This window comes from Ammodytes marinus (assembly GCF_949987685.1).
Source record: "Ammodytes marinus genome assembly, chromosome: 19".
Lineage (NCBI taxonomy): Eukaryota > Metazoa > Chordata > Actinopteri > Uranoscopiformes > Ammodytidae > Ammodytes > Ammodytes marinus.
The window spans coordinates 21,877,135-21,899,955 of NC_137223.1; the positions used below are offsets into that span (position 1 = coordinate 21,877,135).

Genomic DNA, 22,821 nt, shown 5'->3' on the forward strand with positions numbered 1-22,821 from the left:
TGTAGAAATCTCTTACTAGAATCATTGAGAAAAAAGGACATTTTCCAAGTGACAATCAGTCAATTAATTCAGTTGACCTAAAATAATCATAGCCCACCTGAATCTACAATTAATGATTCAGTGGTTGGGTTGCAACTGAGTAGATCACAGTCCATCTTGAATTTAGCAATGTCATAGCTACATTGGTGGATCATCTACACCACATGTGTCAAACTCATCTGGCCCGCGACACGTTTTGATCTGGCCCGCGAATCAATTCGGCCGATTTGAATCAATTCTGAAGAAAAAAAAAAAAAACATTTTTTTTTTTTTATTCTTCATGGAGCCTGTGCCATATCCGCACGTCGCATACGCTCCCAACTGTTAGGAAACTTACGTGGCTTACAGCTAGGAATGTCTTCTGAAAGTTCTACAGCTCAGGATTTTAAGCCATGAATTGATGAACTTGCATCTAAGAAGAGCTGTCAGTTTTCTGAGGGCTGTAAATAGGCCAATCTATGTGGATCAATAGCATGCTAATATTGATGATTGATTGTGTCAAGTGTCTAAGGCAGTGGTGTCAAACATCCGCCCCGCGACTTGTAGAGCACACATTTCTGAGCATTTAAAAAAAAAGTAAGTTAAATTAAAATTAAATTAAATTGGGAAAAACGTATTCCAAAACAACAAATAACCTCTGTATTTAAAAATAAATCAAAACAGTAGAAGTTGCACTTTTATTTAATTGTATTTTGTACTGTCTGCATGTTTGCACAAAATGTGTCCCTGTACATATAGTAAACAAAATTGGACAACTGTAAGGTCAGTGCCTGTTGTATTTGTGTATTCAAATAAACAGTTGTTTATTTCATTAGTGCGTATTGGCATCTTTGAGCAAAATACCCCCAAAATTTTTGCTGGGGCGCTCCGCGCCGCACCTCCTATTCCCTTGGCCAGCAGCAACCTTTACTAAGACATTTCCTGGGGGCTACAGAGATCCCTTGTGATCCGTGATAATGTAGGTTACATACAGTCATATGAAAAAGTTTGGGAACCCCTCTCAGCCGGCATTATAATTGACTCTGCTTTCACAAAAAAAAGATAAAAGTGGTATGTCTTTAATTTACCAGGAACAGCTAAGTACTGGGATGTTTTCCAAACAAAGATTTTTTGAAAAGCAGTATTTGGTTGTATGAAATAAAATAAAATGTGAAAAACTGGCTGTGCAAAAATATGGGTACCCTTGTGGTTTTGTTGATTTTAATGCCTGTAACAGCATGTAAAACTGATGACTTTAAACGCAAAGTTGGTTGGATTATGTTGTTAAGCCTTGAACCTCATAGAATTGTCTGTTTAATCATGAGAAAATGTATTTTAGGTGCCTAAATGCAAGTTGCACTTCTCTTTGACTCTCTGCTGAAGTGAGACAGAATGGGATCATCAAAACAGCTCCCAAAAGATCTGAAAAACAAAGATTATTCATTGTCATGGTTTAGGGGAAGGCTACAAGAAGCTTTCCCAAAGGTTTCAATTGTCAATTTCTACTGTAAGGAACGTTGTCAGGGAATGGAAGGACACAGGCACAGTTGCAGTTAAACCCAGGTCTAGCAGACCAAGAAAAGTACAAGAGCGGCATATGCGGCGGATTGTGAGAATGGTTGCACACAACCCAAAGATCACCTCCAAAGACCTGCAAGAACATTTGGCTGCAGATTGTGTATCTGTACATGGTTCTACAATTCAGTGCAATTTGCACCAAAACATCTGTATGGCCGGGTGATGAGAAGGAAGCCCTTTCTGCGCCCACGCCACAGATACAGTTGCATGGAGTATGCAAAAGCTCATTTAGACAAGCCAGCTTCATATTGGAAGAAAATGCTTTGGACTGATGAGACAACAATTAAGTTATTTGGTCTTTATAAAAAGCAGATGTTTTGGTGCAAATTGCGCTGAATTGTTGAACGATGTACAGATACACAATCTGCAGCCAGATGTTCTTGCAGGTCTTTGGAGGTGATCTGTGGGTTGTGTGCAACCATTCTCACAATCCTCCACCTATGCCGCTCCTGTTTTTTTCTTGGTATGCTATGCCTGGGTTTAACTGCCACTATGCTTGTGTCCTTCCATTTCCTGACAACGTTCCCTACAGTCGAAATTGACAATTGAAACCTTTGGGAAAGCTTCTTGTAGCCTTCCCCTAAACCATGACAATGAACAATCTTTGTTTTTCAGATCTTTTGGGAGCTGTTTTGATGATCCCATTCTGTTTCACTTCAGCAGAGAGTCAAAGAGAAGTGCAACTTGCATTTAGGCACCTAAAATACATTTTCTCATGATTAAACAGACAATTCTATGAGGTTCAAGGCTTAACAACATAATCCAACCAACTTTGCGTTTAAAGTCATCAGTTTTACATGCTGTTACAGGCATTAAAATCAACAAAACCACAAGGGTACCCATATTTTTGCACAGCCAGTTTTTCACATTTTATTTTATTTCATACAACCAAATACTGCTTTTCAAAAAATCTTTGTTTGGAAAACATCCCAGTACTTAGCTGTTCCTGGTAAATTAAAGACATACCACTTTTATCTTTTTTTTTGTGAAAGCAGAGTCAATTATTATGCCGGCTGAGAGGGGTTCCCAAACTTTTTCATATGACTGTATGTAGGCTGAGTTATAAAGCATATAACTGAAAAACAAAGCTAAAGATTTGGATTTGACATATGTACGTTATTTTGCCATTATTTTACTGGTCCGGCCCACTTGAGATCAGAGAGGCTGTATGTGGCCCTCAAACCAAAATGAGTTTGACACCCCTGATCTACACAATGACCCATTTCCTGTTAAGGACCTTCCTATTTTCTAATTTATAGAAAATTTGTTTTTCGTGGAAAACTTAATTAAAATATAAGGAAATTATAGACCTGTTATATAAGGCGTAACTATTATCAAAAAGCTATAAACACCATTTAAACAAGAAAAGTGAGGAGCAGCTTTGGCAACGATGTTAATGTTGACATAACATAGTATATGATTGCATAAACATACATTGAATCGTTTGTTAATATTTTACATACATCTTTTGTAAATAATAATTTCCTCTAGCTTTGACTTAATACTGTTAATTCGTCCTGCTTTGGTAGTGTTTTGAACAGTTGAATTGAAAACCATCACTTTTTTCTCCATGCAGGGTGACAGCGGTGGTCCTCTGGTGTGTAAATCCCAGAATGGGTATGTCCTGCAGGGTGTGACATCATGGGGTAGGGGATGCGCCGTGGCCATGAAACCTGGTGTCTACGCTCGAGTTTCCAAGTTTATCGATTGGATCCAGAGTACCATCCATGCCACATAAAACAACAGGTCATTGAACCTTTTTAAGATACGTTGACATGTGTGCACTGTACTGCTTCAACAGGAGAATATGAGTTTAGCCTTGTAGAATATGATCCGGATCCTCATAAGAAGATTATATCCGGATTGATGGATGTAATGGTTTATCCGAAAGCTGGAAAATAAAAGTAATGCAAATTAAATGATGAAGTCATGCTTTATTGAACAAACTTTAACTGGGACCTTTACCTTTTACAGTATATTGCTTTTGTAGCCTTGTTATAGGGGTAAATCCTGCTAAATGGGATAACAGTGCCACCTATGTTTATGAACATGTACCTGTAGGGAGCGGTGAGCCCTTGTGGAAAGTGATTTGGGGTATTCTTAAAAGCTATCAAACGAATGCCACAAGTGAGCAAATGATAACGTGTCTTCTGCAGTTTCTTTTTAAATTTGAAATATGCAGTCAATGAGCCTCGAGAGAATCATTGAAGACTAATCACAGAGGTCACACTTGGTTATGCTTGTAATCAGCTGTAGTCAACTTGGAATAATAAGAGGGTAAGTTTTACCCCAAAGCCATGTTGCCCGAGAAAAAGGGAGACAAAACAAGGATTTTTCAATGTGAGTAAAACAAATTGGTACATAGCATATTTAAAAGCACAGTAGTTTCAGTAACTTCAATTTTCCTTCAGGGATAAATAAAGTACGCCAACTAACTATTTGTGGGTGAAACTACTTTTTTTGAATCTGTAACCCTACCTTGGCCACCCTATTTGAAAATGGTCCGCAAAATTTGTTTTAGTTCATCAACCTCTTTTACCTCAGATTACATCATTTGAATGAATGTAAAATCCTTCAAAGGGAATTCTAATGGACTCTTCAGCTTTACACTAAACAGTTTCACATCACATCTCTGTGTCCCTTTTCCAAACAAAAGCAAAAGGTTGTTCTGAGAGTTTCTTTTCATGAAGCTCCTACTTTCAGGTGCAATAATATATCTTGTGGTTTCACTGAGGGACTAAGTGTATTGGTCTTGTTGTATCTTTCTGCAAGTTGAAGGTCAGTCTCCTTCATAAAGTGGGGACACCACAACAATACTTCATACAAGAGATGGCGAGAAGGAGGTGAGGGCTCTGTGGCGCCCAAGGTTCGCTGCTCAATCAATATCCCGCTGTCAGACCTCAATTTAGAGATGCCCCTCTCTCCTTAAAAAGGGACGAATGGGGGCGGGTGCATTGCATCTCTCAAGTTTCAAAGTCATTTTTCCTGTTTGACTAAATAACGAAAATCTTATTTCGATTAAAGCTGGGGTAGAGGATTTGGGGAGAAAATGGCAGTTGGTATAGAGATTCGAATCCAAATACCTCAACCGCTCCACTTGTTCTCTTTGGTCCCTCCCCTATGGTCTCTCCCTGACACGCTCTACACCAACAAAGTCGTGCCAAAGCGAATGGACAGTCCCAACAGCCAATAAGAACAGAGAATCGGAGCCTCGCTCTGATTGGTCAAAGTGTCAGCTCGTTAACCAATCAGAAATCATTTACCCAAGCGTTAATGTACACATTATAGTACATAATGCGTCTTAAAATGTATTTAGGTTTCTCTTCCATTTTGTTGCTTTTATTTTCTATTAACTCCATGTTTTCTATTGCTTTTTACAATTATCTTGCCATTTCATTTCGACCAGAATTCCCTTGAAAATCACATTTCAATTCCCGGAGACTGTCCATTATAAAGAAAGGTCAAACAAAAACTCAACACTCAATGTCATATTAGTTGGACTTATACAGACTGCCGATTGCCATGATTAACTGGAGACCTCATATGAATAGGCTACTAGTTGTATTCATTGGAGGATTGATTAATACTTTTTAAACCCCAAGTCTCTTGTCTACTGTCCTGCACATTGGCAGAGACGAAAGAGAATTAAAAACTGTTATTCAATTCAACTTTTTATTTCAGACACACAGGTCCGTATCAGTATAAAATATATAAAAACGAACAATATATACACACAGTATACACACACAGTGATGGCTGATGATGACATTGGGTGGGAGGGGCTAACAAACTCAGTTCACCTATCAATTTTCTCACCAAAGAAATGCTATGTTACAAGCAACATCACTTTATACATTTGCTCAACAACACAATAAAGCACAAAAAAGTTTTCTTATTTCAAGTCAAATAAGCTTTATTTGCCAGGGAAGCATATGTGTTTTTAATCATGATAACCTCATAATAATAATAAAATATATAATAATTATTTTTATTCCAAACAAAGTTTTTCTCAACATTATTGTGAAAGCTTCTGCTTCTGTTTTTCTTAAGTTGCAGTGTGTGATGAGCTGTCTCTGCCACAGTGGGAAAGTCCAATGAAATATAATATATCACCATGATCATATTGACAATAATCATAGTAATATTAATAACAATTATCTGCTGGTCCAATAAGAGGAATTCTCACCAACTGGCCTTGTTAGCAATTTGAGTTTTTTTCTTTTTCACCCCTGAGGCATGTCATGGTCATTTTGTATTATGGCCAGAAAAACATCATTATTGCTCCTTCAGAATGTCAGCTCTTTGTGTGTTTTCAATTACAACCTCATTGGACAGAAGGTCCTGGCAAATGGACACAGAATGACAGTACATTAGTGGCGACTATGATGAACTGTGCAAGTGCAACACTTAAAAAAAAAAAAAACATTGTTCCTTCAATTGATTGCATTTTTCATTTGATTAAAGCAAAGCTTAAGTGACTTGTCCTTGACTGGACCATTGTACATCTGTGTGGTTTAGAAGGATGTGTGATTAAAAACACCTCTAAAACTACACACAGTACAGGTATTTTATGTTCTGTGTACCCATTCATTCATTCGTTCTCGTCTTTGTTGACCACTTAAAAATGATTTGATCAAGAAGGAAGAAAGGAATAGAACAGTTTAAAATTACATTTAATGTTCATTTGTAAAGGATCATTCATACAGGCAAATACAAGTGGTTAACTTTAAGTAGCCATTGTCTGATTGAAACTGTAGGATGTTGGTGACAGAGCTGATGTATAGCATTACCGCTAAGAGACTCAAGAGGTCGCCAAATCCATCCAGTTTCAAAATATTATGCAGACTGCAGAAGAAAAAATGAAAGGGACAGTTCTAAAAGTCTTTTGTAAGATTCCATGAAATGTATTTTTGTAAAAACATTACCAGCATTAATTATTTAAAAAAAACATACAATGAAACATGGTAGGTTTCTAGATTGTTTCAATATTCAATAACAAATGTAAAATTATATTATCGAGTTCTCTCAGCAAATATATGTCTCCTCATTGCATCTTGTCTTCTGTTGTTTCAGGAATAAATAACACAATACATCTCCATATAGACAAGCACATATAAAGTCCTGCACAAATATGCACATATGCACACACAGAGTCCAATGTACTGAGTCCAGCTGTCTTGCTCTTTGCCATTACTGTAAGAGAATACCCCCGGCCGGCGCTCTAACCCACTCCATCAATCTCTCTCTGTTTGACAGAAACTATGCCCACCTGTTCTCCCACAGTCCACACGCAGAGACTCAAAGGCTGAAGCTCAACACGCGACTTCAGGCTTCAGGTTTTGGGTTGATGGAGACAGAATGTGGTCAGTGTACCGTGTTCACGTGTCAAATAAGTGTCGAAATGTCGTCAGTGGCTGATGCGACGTCCGTTTTACTGCTTTAAGATGCTACGATTCTCGTTGTTATTCAATACGGTAGTAAAATACATTGCAATGCTGCTATACATAGGCCTCTTTCATAGTACTTTGTGCAACTCCACCACGTTTCTGAGAAAGAATATAGTACTTTTTACAACTCTACCAAATGTAACCTGTTTCAAAAAGTGGAAATGGAATCGCTATCAAATCACTATTTAAATGATTGTGTTTGCATTAAAACCTTGACTAGAGGATCTAACGAATCTTAAATTTTCACAGCTGTAATTTCTTTTAAAGATTAAAAGTCTTAAATTTGTTTCTCAAACGTCCCTCGCAGGTGGTGGGAATTCAACCAATGATCCCCTAATCTCTAACCTTTAGGCTACTGTGTGCCCTCGTCGAACTTCAAAATACTCCAGACAAAAGAGAGACCAAATCCCTTTTAAACTCCTTTTTTTTTTGCTTAACTTTTTTTCCTTTTCTTCTTCTCGCGGCCATAGATCACCTGTCCAACCAGATTTGCTTGTCTTCACACCTCACCAATCACTCTTCATCCCCTTCTCTTTCCTGCTTTTCCTTCTCCAGGGTTCTGTACACGTTTTGCTCATTGGACACTCTTTGACATAATGAATTCCCTAGCCCCTAACCCATACCCATCAAAACTAAATACCTAACTCCAACATTCACACTTAACTAAACTTTGTTCATACCTGAACCCTAATTAAAATGTGTCTTAACCCTCAAACATCCCTGTAATGGCCTGTCCAAAAGTGAGAACCAGCCAAAATGTGCTTAATTTACAAAAATGTCCTCACTTTTATGATCTAAAACTCAAAATACAAATACACACACACACACACACACACACACACACACACACACACACACACACACACACACACACACACACACACACACACACACACCTGGGGGCCCACAGTGCTTTCTAATGCTTGTGGGACTGTGCTTGTGGGGCAGAAAATGATGTGGTGGTTGCGGGCGGAGGTAGGGGGGTTCAAGGTGGGTCTCCTCTCAGGTTACCTGTCCAGGTAAGTCTGTGTTTGTTTAGCGTTACCTCCCAGTAGTCCGGAGGTCCATGCTGAGACATGGAGAGCTCTCTATTCAAGTGTGTGCGCTGTTTCATTGTGAGGCACTGTTGACGTTTGAAAGAGGTGATACTTAATACGTAGAAGACCCTGTGTAGATCCTCCTCTCACACACAGCAGCAGTGGACTCAATAAGTAGCCATGTATCGGTTTTATTTTTTCATTTTCTCTCATGTTTATTTGATAGGGGCAGATGCTACCACATAGACTCTTGAAAAAGAAATCTCTAATGACAGCTTCACAGCATTTTACAGCTAACGCTGATTTCCAATGCCTGTCCCTTGAAGAGCTTTTAAACAGCACAAATGCATATGAAAACATAACCACATACAAGCGCAAACATGTTTATAATAATTTTAAAAAATATATATATTCATATTCTCTAAACCCCCGGAAATAACAGTCAGGCGGCGCAAGAGAAAGGGCGTGTGTCTGTCTTCTTTAAAAATACAATACCAATTGATGGGACCCATCTACCGTCCCACATAAGACTTGTCAATGTAATGTTGGCAGGGGTTCAATCGCAGCAGACACCGAGCTATCAGTGCCTCTGAGAAATATACAGACAGCTGAGCCCGGAGCGATCGGCTGTCTCCTTTTATGTGGAAAAGAAATTGGAAATATCTGTTTTGAAGCGGTCTAAGGATGTTATCACACCTAAAATCTGTGCCTAGGTTTATGTTTTTGTTTTGTGTTTTGTGCTCTGACAAACACCTGATGGGATAAGGATCAGAATACAACGGCTAAATTGAGGTAACTTTGAACTCACTTTTCCCTTAATTTTGAGTCTTAATCACAGAGAACCATCACAGTACTTATGCCTTTTATCAGCATAATCATATAGTCCTATTTTGATCTATATAAGTCTGTGTGAATGAATAGCAGCTCTATCATATTTGTCCACAAGGGAGCTCTTTTGGCATCAGTGAGTGTGTCCACGCCGTTAGAATTTCCACTTCTCCTCCAGTTGAAATCGATGGAAATCAAGCATGTGGTACGTAAACAAGTCTCCATAAAAGTCAGTCCGTGTGTGCTCTGCGGCGGGATTTGTTTTACCCCACAGCTGACAGTTCTGGCAGTGAGAGCCTGGATAACAAGAACCACAGCTGTGTTTCCACTCCACTCGGGCCCTCCACTTAAAATGGGAACACATTTGGTGTGTTCATAGTGGGTTGACATGACAAGCAGATCAGCCATTTAAATGTTTTTTTTTTAAACTAGATGTTTGTTGATGCAAGTTTTGGCACAAAGAGTTTATATGTTGTCATCTGACATTTTGAGACCTTAAAAGACAAACTGAACGTCACTGACATTTGGTGTATTTTTTATCCTTAATGGCATTCCAACATTCGCACAATCAAAACATATGGATGCCGAGTTTTGACTTATATATTGGATGTTGAAGTATGAAATATTTCTTTTTTTCGAAGCTGCCAAAGTTATTACATTTTTGTTGTATCCACCTTTAAAGAAGTTATAACCGCTATTTTTCAAATAAATAACAAAGTATCAAAGGACGGCGTAAAATGGCTCGTTCATAGTGATGAACCTTCAGAGAAGGATTTACAAAACTTTACAGTCAGGCCTTTGCTGTTGTCGTTCAACTGCAGCAAGCAACTGATTTCATAAAAACAAAAACAAAACACTAGACTACTTTCACATGACCAAATGCCAGAGAGACTAGGGAGTAGCTAGTGGACATGATGGTGCATTTTGCATGACACTTGCTTCCCTAACCCTCCGGAGTTGGTAGAGACCAAAAACATAGCTTGAAGAGTAAATATTGGACTACTTACGTGGACATAAAAAAAATGAATGATAATGTAAATAAGAAGCTGTGTTTTAAAAGCTTTGCCAAAGAAACTTGAAAGATGCTCTTTACAGTACTCGTAAGTAACATTGCATAATTTTTACTGCTGTTTATCAAATAATTTGATGGTGTAAGTGGTCGTTATTTTCAGACTTAGCCTTCTCTCTCTCTCTCTCTCTCTCTCTCTCTCTCTCTCTCTCTCTCTCTCTCTCTCTCTCTCTCTCTCTCTCTCTCTCTCTCTGAGTGCCATCCTCTTTGTCCCTCTTTACACAAGTTGTTTGCAACAAAATGTCCATCATTCTTAAACGCTTTCCCTTGCATCTCTCCTCTTGAACTGTAGCAAAACTGAGATAGAAATGTGGGGAATGTTGCAGAACAGAGCAGGAGGATTCACTCTCCATTGTTAAAGGGCTGTTCTGCTCCGTTTCTCTTGTAAACAGTCGTCAAGGGAGGAGAAACCCGATAGGTTCACTTAGCTCTGATCTGCTCTAACTGCAAACATCCTAGATTGAAGGATGGAGGGATGGAGGGCAAGTGGGATAGAGGTATGAGGTTAGACTGAAGAGTAGAAGTAGATTATTTTCTTTTAACCTTGGAAGAGATGTTTTACTGTATGTTGTCTTGTAATACATGTAAGGCACATACCAGACCTGCTGCAAGGCAAAGTAGCTGCATCAAATAGACACAATACTGTAAGTGCTCTCTAAGTACTCCTATACTGCACTTACAAACATCCATAGTTTCAACACTTTTCACACTGAAAGACTTTCATCCTTTATTTTATTATATATAACAGAAAAGCAATGAAGATGACCAAAATGTTCTGTTATCAGTCACTTGGTGGATTGAATGTTGAGTTGAGTTGAATGATATAATCACAGTTTTATTAAATAGTAAAAAAAACTTGAATGTTTTTCTCTCAAATACATTGACAATGACATATTGCTTTATATTTTCTTGAGGTAATCAAAAGGCCTTTACGTTTTTTCTTTCTTCACTGAAGTACTTAAAATAATTATATTATTTTGTTTATTTGTGGGTTGTATCATGCAAACAAATAAAAATATACTAAATGAATTTCAAAATACATACACGCAATGATCAGTGATATACAAAAGAATGTTATGATAAAATGTAATTCGCCTTTTTTTTTGTCTTCTGCATTACTTTCCCTCCCCCCAAGGCTCCTCTGAACAAGCCTAAACTCGTCGCATCGAGCCACTGGTTTTAGGCAAAGAAGGAGAGTTTTTGCTCAAAACAGCAGCAATACAGCTGACGAAACCTGATATAGCTCAGAAGCCCTGATACCTCAGCAGGTAAAGCCTGTCAGACACAATGCGGTTTGCGATTTAAAATCCTGAATGAATTGTCCTCCAACTAATTTCAGAACATGGATGATCTCATCGTCCAATACTGATCTGACTCTTTGACTGTGGTTGGATTTTTGAAAGGTCCAGCCCGTCCTGCTGTAATGTTCCATTGGTTTCTTCAATATGCTTCCTGTCACAAACCGGGTCAAAATCACACGCATATCCAACATTGCTGCCCAATTAATTGGTCTCCACATACCCTCCTTTGTCTTTTAACAATGATTTGCTTATGACTTGTTGATCCTGGGAGTTCGAAAACTGTTAACATCTTTCTAACTTTATCGCAGTCTTGATCTTAAAAGTTTATTCTAGAAATTTTATTTCGGCTTTTTTTATAGACATTTCCACCTTTCCTCGAAGAGCATAATGAAAAAAAATGTCCTCCTCTTATTTTATCCCTCTCCCATGGCAATAATAGTCTGCTGTACTTTAACTCTCATGGTTAGAAAAAAAAAATAATAAAAGCGGGGAAATTAAAAAACAAGTAAAAAAAAAAGCAAGAGCAGAGTAATGGGGGGAGGGGAGCAAGCATCACATAATCTTTACAAAAGAAAATAAATCTGCATTGTTACATTACTGTAATGCAGTAATGTAATTACATGAATTACATGTAATTCATGGTACAGTATGTTTTCACCAAAAAAAGGGGACAACATCAATCCTTAGAGGATATCTTTGGATATATTTTGTAGTGAAAATTCTCCTGAAATATGATCTTTTTTTTGAAGATAACTCTCAAATAGTCCAGCCCTGTTTGACTTATCATAGATTGAACATCCAATTATTTCTGATTCCTAATGGTAAAAACATTAAAATACACAAAGGCCATTTATTCAGCTATTCAGGTCTAACGCTATTCACAATTTTCTGAAATAAACGGATGAATCAATGCAATCCTTCCGTGTCTTTGCTTTCAAAAAAGGGCAGCTCTTGTCCTTAACCTCAGCCTTATTTTTTTTACACAATTAGCACGGTTTTATACCTTCCAATTCGGCTGGATAGCTGAATTAACTCTTTGAAAAGAAGCAATTGTTGTTGTTTTTTCTAGTTTGTGATGAAATAGAGAAAAGAAAGAAGAGAAATAAAACACTGAAGGACGAGTGTTTGTGAGTATGGACAGTGATTAAAAAGAGACGGCACTACTCCACCCTTCTCTTGTCCGTCATCACTCAAGTCAGAAGCTGATATCAATCTACAGCTGTCTCGCTCTCAGCTGAAACAAATTCACACACACACACTCCATTGAGCTTGAGAAACAGAACACATGGCTGAAATTGACAGTCTTTTGTTCAACTGTATGGTTATGCTCCTCCTGTCTTAGCAGCTTATTTAACCCCATTTATTTCTATCTTAATAGGCTCCAATTCGTATCTAAATAGTAATTCAAAGCCTGTGTACAAACAGCCAATGTCAAGGCTGTCAGCATATCTTTAAAACCAGGAAACAATACCCATTATATTTTTGACTTCAGATGATTCCTGTGTTATGGACAATAGTATTCAGTTATATTCTACCTATCTACTTGTACTAAACATTTTTTTGGCATTGTTGCATCTTATTTTTGTGTTGTGTTATGAGTGTGGTGATCCTGTCAATATGTCAAAATCAAACCAACTGTACACTGATACGAGTACTACAGTAGTAAACAAGTACTGTTCAACTGGTATTAGAAACTTTGAAGCATGGACATGTAGCTCCTCTCTGAGGCTGTGCTAATAAGCAACTCATTTCAGTTTGCCAACTTTAAATTCAAGCATTTGGACAATTGTAAGTTGAGTGATTGGAGCCAGGGACAATGCTTTGTGGTAGCATAAAAAGCAAAGGACTGAAGTGTCGCAGATGCAAAATATATTCAGTCAAGGTATGCAGGTTTTTATTATGGCCTAGAAATGAATTTAAATTCAACAAGCACTTAACAAGCACCATACATGCAAGTGTGTGAATTCTCCGTGTGAAAGTCGAAAAATGAAAAGGGCTGCCAAGGATGAAAGCTTAAAAAAAATCGGTTTGAGACAGGTGGATAGAACATTTCATAAAGTGTCATGACGTTAAATATGAACAAAATTCAAACACAGTTCATGTGGATTGTTTGCTTGAATTAAACAGGGTCAGGGTTAAACAGTTTGAAGATCTAAACTCACAAATTACTTTTTGACAGTTTTGTGTGTGCGTGTGTGTGTGTGTGTTTGTGTGTGTGGTCTTGTTTTATTTATTTGTACAACATGTTATGTTAACCACCATGGATATCTGCACCTCCGTCTCTTCGGAGTCTTGCTGGTATACTCTCTCATCTCTCATCGTGCTGGATTTTGGTCACCATGGTGAGAAACGACTGTACTTCCGTGGCGGTCCGGAATGCCATTTTTGGCCGAAAGCAGAACAAAAACTGGAGAGACAGCAGTTGAAAAACCTTGTCCGCTATAGTAGCTTTGCTGTTTCTTGTGCAGAATGGGGTGCCGCCCATTGATGACAGTAACCATTCACTCTGACAAATCAGTGGTATACTGTGTTTCACGTCACCATTTACTAGTACCTACCTTTTGGAACATTGACAGAGCAAGTACCAAAAAAGTAGGTACCAGGTACTTTTACAAACCAAAAAAGGCTAGTAGAGTAGAGCTGGTACCATGTAGTGGAACAGCAGCTATAGAGCACTGTACGTAGTCCTTTTGATGAATATATATTTCAATATATTATTATTATTTATTTTTTAAATAATGTAAAATGCAAATAATGTCAACAAATAAAATAGTTTAAAATTGAAGAAATAAAATGCTAGAGCTGATACTAACAACACTGTTCAATGCTCAGTTGGTTGGGTTTAACTTGAAAAATAACTTTTAACAAATGTCTCGTCAAGGGCCAGTCCCCACCTATGGCAATTAAAAATGTTTGCACTTTAAGTTTTCGAATAATACACAGTAAAATCTCCCCAACTAATGATTGTTTTTCTTTTTTCACCATTGTATTTCCAGTGGAAGTGGTTGCCCTCTGAAAGAACTCAGAGATCATGGTCCACGCTAAGTAATAAATGTATGTGTGTGTGTGTGCGCATGTGTGTGTCTGTGTGTGCACATGTGTGTTTGTGCGTGTGTATGTGTGTGTGTGTTCACTGAGTTGAAGAGCAGTTGTCGTTGACAGCTGCATGGGAGTAGAGAGAGAGGGAGTCAAGTGGCTTCAAATAGCCGTCGTTCTCTTCATTCATCAAGGGAACCCCTCCTCTCTCACTCACTCAGCGGCCATTGGTGCAAAGTTTACATTTCTGTTGTTGACACAGTCTGATGTATTCTCATCTCTGCATTCACAATAAAACAATGTTTCATACAATTTTTCCCAGAAGAATTTAGCAAAGTCCAGTCCATTCTGTATGTAAGTGTATTGGTGTACAGTAAATTGAGGTGTGTTTTAGTTAAAATCATTCTTACTCAAAATATACATTCTGTTTGTTTCTAGTGGGATCTATTTATGCATTCTGGCCAATCAGGCAGTTTTACATTGAGTAGAATTTGATGATCATTTATGTTATGGTCTTCAAATGGGCATTTAAAAAAAAAAAAAAAACTTTGGCTGTGAAATAAGTTTTCTTTGAACAAAATAATGATGTAGGAATATGACCAAAATAAGCAAGCAAACGTTGCATTCAAGATGCTTTGAGATTTTCTATGCCTTATGAATGACTTAAAATTTTAACTGAATATCAAAATTGTTGAACTTATTTAAATTACTATATCAAATCCTAGTTATGAGCTGTCCTACATATATCGAAATAGAGTTTGACATTCCATTGGCCGAAACAACAGACATACAGTTTATAACTTATACATGTGGAACTTTTTTTAACAACCAATTTTTACAACCAAAATCCTGATTTTAACATCATCAGGATGATATTTGACTTTCAAATCATCAAATCCTTTTTGCATTGCATTGTGGGGCAATAGTGTTCATCAACTGCACACACAAATAGAGAGGATTTAGTATGCATAATGCGCATACTGACTTCTTTTGAGAACATTCTGCCTGCTTACATAGTATGAAATGATGATATGTCTAAAGTAATTTGTAGCTGTTACCTGAAACATTTTATGAGATGATTTCTTAAATACCTTTTGACTGTTTCAATTAGCTTTTATATGGCAATAAAATACAGTTTTTTGAACCAATAATCCATGTAAACCAAAGTCATAGGCTCCTTTTGCTATTCAGTCTGCAGTACTCTTGCTTAGCGGCGTTCTCAACACAAACATAGCCTTTTTACTCCAGCCATAACACTGCCAGTGTCTGTTGCCCAGTTGTCCTATTCGAGGCAGGTCCTGCCAAGTCCTTCAAGCGCTTTTTCTGTCTTTGGAGTTTCAACAACACATGTGTCCGTCTGTCCCCCGACTTTTTCCAGTTTGGGAATGTTGTCCCTGCCCGTTACAGAAGCACAAAGAGTCTTGTCTTTGTCCAAATCCATCAAGATCAGATTCTGTCTCTCCTTTGCGAGTTCACTTTTTATCCAAACTCGTCGGCTTTCAGCTCAGTAGGGCTGTGCTGCTGCTGCTGCTGCTGTTGTTGCAAAGTCCGCCGTAACACAGAGCTGCAAGTAGACCAGATATTCAGTTTGTCTGTAAGTCATCCCATAAACGCAGCAGTGTTTCAACAGAGTTGAGTAGTGGAGAAAAGAGGCTATAAAGTTGGAGTGAATAGGGGGTTTGGGAGGGAGTAGTCTCTGCAGTTACTAAAACCAATACAAATCCTTGCTCTTATCCTGTGCCTGCAGACCTGAGAGAGGAGGAACGAAAGAGAAGAAAAAGCAGAGGAAGAAAGGAAAAGCAAGAAAAGGGAGATTAGAGAAAAAAAAGGTGCAAAATGTCTTGTTGATTTAAGCAGAAGGAATCGCCCGAGGCAGAGCAGGGATGAAAGCAAGACAGCAACAGAAAAGCGTAGTTGACAGCTGGTGTTAAGGTGGGGATTGTCAAATCAGTTTGTTTGTTCAAACCACTTGTTAAATTAATCTGAGGCAGGGGTAAGAAATCTGCTTTTAAAATCCATAGTTTAAAGTTGTTGCTTTGCTACGTGGTCTCACTGACCGTGTTTAATCAGATAGTTTTCCTTCCACTTCAACAACTCCTGTAGTAATTAGGTCTCTGAATGGTTTTGCTTTTAACAGACATGTGTTTGCCAAGTTAAGCATCAGCACAAACAAGTTGGACATTTTACCTAGTGAAAATGCATCTAAAGTGCTATTTCATAAATCTGCCAGTCCAAAGATGACAGCTTGACTTAAACTGTTCAAGCTTGTTGAAGTGACTTGAAGAGCAGATGCTGTGTGCTCACTTTGTATTTTATATAAATTAGATTAGATTAGATTAGACAACTTTATTGATCCCAAGAAGTTTGCCGCATCCACTTTCACACAAACATCCAAAATGTAACATGTCAAAAACACAATAAATAGACAAACTGAGGTGGGTGAAGAACAGCGAGGCAAAGATAATAACCTCAATAAATAGCAATGGAAATAGATAAAATAAATTGCCATAAAATAGATAACAAATAGACATTAAATCCATTATCATGTAATAAAATAGGTAGGTAATAGGTATATACAAAGTGTGTGTATATATATATATATATATATATATATATATATATATATATATATATATATATATATATATATATATATATATATATATATATACAATGACTTAACATGACAAATTTAACAATACCTGTATCCATGTTGAGTCCAATCTCCGCCCCAGCCCCGGTAAAGGCCCCGCTCCACGAAGAGCCGGTCCCAGACTCGCCCTTCCCTCCCAGGTCACATGGCGAGGCGCTGGGGCCCGGGCCCGAGCTGCCGGAGGCCAGGCGGTGATGAGGCCTGACCGACGGCACCAGCAGAGAACCGTAGCGTGGGTCAAACGCCGTGCCGTACATCTCGTGAACGCCCGGCCGCGGGTAAGCCGATCCCTGGGAGCCGATGGCGCCCCCTAGTGAGTAGGGGTGGTGGTGGTGGTGGTGGTGGTGAGACGGGTGCCAGGCGTCCGGGCTGCTCTGGTGGAGGTGGCTGTGCAGGGAGGCCGGGGAGTACGGGTCCCCAGGGAAGGGCAGCTCTGTGTGGGCAGCGGACAGAGACGAGACCGACTGATGGTACGAACTGTTCCAGAAAGATGGAGGGAAACTTCTCTGGTTCATAGGGAATGATCCATCTGGGAAGACAAAAAATAAAATAAAATAAAATACAAAGTTACATTTTCAAGCTCAAGGCTGCAGGTTCATTGTTAAAAAGAAATTCTTATCACAAGGTCCATTTGTTTTTTTCCAAAGCTTTCAGCCATTCATTCTGGCCACAATACCTTATTTCAAAACAATTCCTCTTTTAAATTAGACACGGAATGCAAAATCACAGTTTTTTTCAAGCACTTTTCAATTTGGTCAAAATATTTTTGGCTATTTTGCTTCTATCACATTTCTTCTTTTATACAAGTATAATTAAAATGTCCAAAATGTACATTTAGGTGTTTATTTTACTATACTTTGTCTGTTAGCGTCATCTTTACCGACCATTATCTCGGCCTATTTTGGATTTGTACTGAAATAGGTTGTCAAAAATGAAATAAAGATTTGAACTCTGGCTTTATCCAACATTTAGATATTTGTTATTTTTAAGAGAAGCAAATTTACTTAGTTTAATTAGTTAGATTTTGCCAAATTTGCATATTTATTCAAACATTTCAGAAAACAATTTAATACAATGTATGCCTTTCACATTGTTGAGCTAGTTTAAGATGGATTAATTAGGTGACTTGCCTTATTTAACGACAGAAAATTAGTTGATAGCTAGCTTTAAAAGTAATTGATTTTTCAATTTTCAAAGCAAGAGTACCGAGTATTTGCTTGTAAGAAATTAAATTACATGTTATTCTTAAAATATGCAGCACTCCTAACGTTAAGAAACTCACTCTTTGAGTTTATATTTCTATCAAACAAAACAGCAGGGGGGAAACAAACTGCCAACTGAGCCTGAAACAAAAACACACTTTTCTCTCTTAACTGGTACCGTATGGAACAGGTTAACAGCTACTACACTAATGTCATGATATCCACATATTGATGGATAAAATGTATGCAATTCAGCCAATGTCATCTAACAGTATAGAAACTTACAGCAAGAACCAAATTACAATACATGATCAAGCACTGGTCAATTTGGAGATTTTTGTCTATTTTGCTTATATAGTAGTCCCCTTTTTTATACTACTATAAATAAAATGCGATAGAAAAAAATATTTATTTGATTTAAATAATCAACTGGCAAAGCTTCATGCTGATATCTATAAACTAAAAAATGTACCCGATTCCCCTACAGCGTCTAGCCTTAAGAACACACCAGAATTTCTGAAAAGCATTTCATGAGTTCAACAGGAGAAATGTTGTGTCCCGATCATGACCAAAATGCTGTTAGTGGCTCCTCCAGCCTGCCTGACATACAGATGAAGGAAAACAATGACACACGCACACACACACACACACACATATGAAAGAAAACAAGGACACAGACACACACACACACACACACACACATGAAGAAAACAACGAGACACACACACACACACACATGAAGGAAAACAACGAAACACACACAGTCACACACACACACACACACACACACATTCACACACACACCTCTTAAGGCCTTGTGACTGCTTGAGGCAGGGTATGCAGCTGTGTGGCTGAGGGCTCGGCTGAAGTGCTCGTCCACCACGGCGCTGATGTCTCCCTGGAAGTAGGTGAAGAGAACGCAGCGGGAGTTCAGGTACTCGGCTCCCGGCGGCAGATCCTTGTCTTCCTCTTTGATCGCCGGTGGGCCCGGGGGGGCTAGCCTGCTGCCGCTGTCCTGGAGGTCTTGCATCTTGGAATATAAGGCCAGTTTCTAAAAACACACATGCAGATTAGTACAGTACATATGTGTGTTTATCTTTCACACTATTTTGCATAGACACATTTATTTTATACTTTCTTTAGATATTGTAACATTTGACCTTCAATCCTCACGCAAAAAATGTCTTTAAAACCCCAAATGTGTGAGATAAATACACCTTCACTATACCCGCTTATAAACAGAGTAACTTATGATTAGTTTGGAATATAAGGCCAGTTTCTAAAGAAGACATGAAAGTTTATGCATATGGGTGTTTATCTTGAGTCTCTGTAAACACACTACCATTTTCTTTTTTAGGGAGATTTTAGATATGTTGAGATTAAAATCAATATAGCCTATAACATTTGACATTCAAACTTCACAAAGAAATTTCTTTAAGACCCCAAATGTTTTTAGTATGAGATGAATACATCTTAACTATACCTGCTTATAAACAGAGTGACATATTAGTATGTTGGAATACGAGGCCAGTTTCTAAAAAAGACATGAAAGTTTGTACAGTACATAGTGTCTTGCACACTATTTTGCATGGACACATTTATTCTATACTTTTTTTTTAGATATCATTGAGACTTAAACCAATATGAAACATTTGACCTTCAAACCTAACACAATTGTTTTCTTTAAGAGCCAAAATGTTTCGATTTGAGATAAACACGCCTTAACTAGACCAACTTATTAACATTAATATGTAATATGTCTAAAACATTTTTTTTTTTTACTTTTTATATGTTTTTTTGTATGTGCAATTTCAATGTTCTTCTAGTTTTCGATATTTAATGTATTTTTTTCCCACTGTGTAAAGCACCTTGAATTGCTTCATGTTTGAATGGTGCTATATAATATTGCCTTGACTTAAACACAAATATAAATGCATTTGTTACAGCAAGTATGTTATCCCAAGGGTGTGACTTGTAGATCAATGCTGATAGTGGGGGTTTTCATTGTCTTTTAATGATCGCCAATTACACCTAATGGTTCACCTGTCTTTAAATGTATCCCTCTAACACTATATACATTGTAGTACACCGATAAAATTGAGTGTACTTAGTTGCTTTAAAATACATAAACTCTGCACCTCCTTACAGCTGCACACAAAGATATTAACATACAAACCTTTTCAACACCATCCTTTTACTCTTGTTTTACTCGCTTATATGATAAATAGAAAGAAAAGTCTAGATTATTGTGCAAAAAACTATATTCATATGCAATTCTGTAAGTTAAGTAAGACTTATAGCTTTTTACAAATTCTTATCACATATAAATATGTATTATATAAGCCATAACAAGTAACTCTTACTAATAAACAGTTAAAACACATATTATAAAAACGAGACGTATAGTATGGGTATAGTCTCTGGCTGATTCAGAGTCTGTTTAAGTGACAGACAAAGTGAGTTGTGGCACTATGTGAAATATGCCTGGATGTTGACTGAGAGGTTTTAAGAGAGAGAAAAGCGCTTTAACAGGTCTGGAAAGGCCTCATGAACCTGCTGCGCACGCATGAAATCTGCTTACAGACAACTTATGTTAAAGTTAAAATTAATACATCATATCTTATTTATGATATTGTGACAAACTGTAAAAGAAAATATATATATATTATCAAGCCGAACATGATTACAAAAAATTGATTTTAATCCTAAATTAGGAGCTTCATTTATTTAAAATTGCAAAATTAGGAATGATGGGAAACTTATGAATCTCAATGTCAATCAAAACTGTATAAAACTCTTTAAAAACTTATATAAAACAATATATTACACAAATGGTATAATATAATAATTTCAATCTTAACATAAGTAAAATAAGTAACAATATAAATATATTATTTTTGATCTTTCTACTTTTGACTGGTAAAAGCTTACCAAAACCGTAACGAAAATATATATTTCTTTTAAAGTACAAGACTCCTTATTAACCTTTAAACTAATAGCGAAATCAATTTGAATAAAGTCTGAAAAAAGTCAAGTTTACCTTTGCTTCATACTTGAAGCTTAACGCACTAGACTTTTTCCTATATTGAACCTTGAACAGAGTTGAATAGTTACATTTTATAAATACATTATTCTTAAATGGCTGTATGGGCACTAGTGTGTCTGTTTTACTTTTTGTATTAACCTGCAATTCACTTTTTAATTCATGGTCCAATGAATTTTAAAACCTAGAAATAAAAGTTTTCTTTGCATTCAAACAGGTTTCAAGTCCACAGTGCCTGGATAAAGTGTTGTAAGTGCTCATTGTGAAGAATATACACGATGCCTACCTGGTGGTGATAGGGGCTGTAGGAGCTGAAATAAGGCTGCGGACCAAACACTTGGTACATCACATCCAGGCAGCTCATGGCGAAGAAATCACGGAGAAGAACCAAGCTTCATTGAGAGAGCGTGTCTGTGCAGAAGGAGATGAAAACCGTAATCCCAGTGGAGTGGAGTGGAGTGGAGTGTGTGAGTGTGTGTGTGATCGGTGCTGCTCTGCGCTCTTAACGCACTGGACTGCGGCCAGACGCACAGAAGGGAACCTCTCAACCCTCCTCCTCCTCCCCACACACACCCAGACTCCCCCTAGCCAATCAAAGGCCACAGCTCCACCTCTGCCTTAATGGGCTTTACATAACAGCACAGGAAAATCATGAGATCTATAAAGTTATTAATTACTAAATTGTTATCTACTTACAGCATGGTTGCTTTCGTAGCTTAAAACATGTTTACGCATTCATATTTTTGGATGTTTTATTTTGCACCCTATCAAAGCTGTTCACCACATATTTTCATACATTTTGTAAATTTTCAACCAAATTATGATTTTCCTTGTACTGCGTTTATTTTATTTTATTTCAGGTTGGTTGGTCTTGTTACATTAGGTTTCTGCATTGGCTCATCTAAGGATTAAAGCGACTACGAGGGAACTTTTAGATTTTGTGATTCTAGTGGTAACTTTGGACTTAAGCGGTAGTTTTTCTACACTGTTGCGGGGCGTGCATTTGTTTAGGAAGCGAATGAAAGAGAGACCACATAATACATCACGTTGAGTCTGTATTTATATGTGACTATGTCAAATTAATAATAGTAATATGGCGATGGTGAAGCAAAGAAAACTTTGATTTGGTACCGTTCAGGAAACACAGGATGTTTCGGTCTGCCTGCCATAAATCCTTTGGTCTGAGTGCCTGGGAAATCGGACCTGAGCAAAGGCATTAATAATAATAACTATATAAAAATAATATTGTTTTCACTGATGATCTCGTTGTTTGCCCCAAATGTAACTGACTATTTGCTTTTATCAGCCTTAAATCATAACGTGATCAGTGAGAATGGCAAACGACAGGATTTATGTTGGAAAGTTATAACTGATTCAACATCTAAAACCTTATATTGTGGGTATAGTAGTAATCACATTATTGCCTGTGTGTACTGTTGAAGTTTCTCAAGTGCTTGAAGCCGCAGTTAAGAATGTAACAACTGGCATTTACTTCTAATTGAATGAGTAAACATATCAAACCGACCAATGAGTGGAATGTAATGCTATGAAGTCCCACAATTCCTCAGTGGCCTCCCAAAATTCTAGAGGTCAAAAGTCAAATAGTTTG

General features: G+C 37.6%; 2 protein-coding genes across 2 annotated transcripts in view; one reads left to right on the forward strand and one right to left on the reverse strand.

The window, feature by feature from the left end:
* The window catches only part of LOC307265704 (plasminogen-like), a gene marked incomplete at both ends in the record, with an annotated part of 44,703 nt that extends 41,369 nt beyond the window's left edge, over positions 1-3,334 (forward strand). Inside the window, one exon of the mRNA XM_080047499.1 lies at positions 3,173-3,334. Within this exon, the coding sequence (XP_079903625.1) occupies positions 3,173-3,334 (162 nt within the window). The remainder of the gene's footprint in view (positions 1-3,172) is intronic.
* A 12,685-nt stretch (positions 3,335-16,019) lies between these two features.
* Positions 16,020-21,576, reverse strand: vgll2a (vestigial-like family member 2a; the record flags this gene model as incomplete). Its single annotated transcript, XM_080047404.1, has 4 exons — positions 16,020-16,063; positions 17,017-17,496; positions 18,974-19,220; positions 21,499-21,576. The coding sequence occupies 4 exons, from the start codon at positions 21,574-21,576 to the stop codon at positions 16,020-16,022; spliced, it is 849 nt and encodes a 282-aa protein (XP_079903530.1).
* Between the last annotated feature and the right edge of the window lie 1,245 nt (positions 21,577-22,821).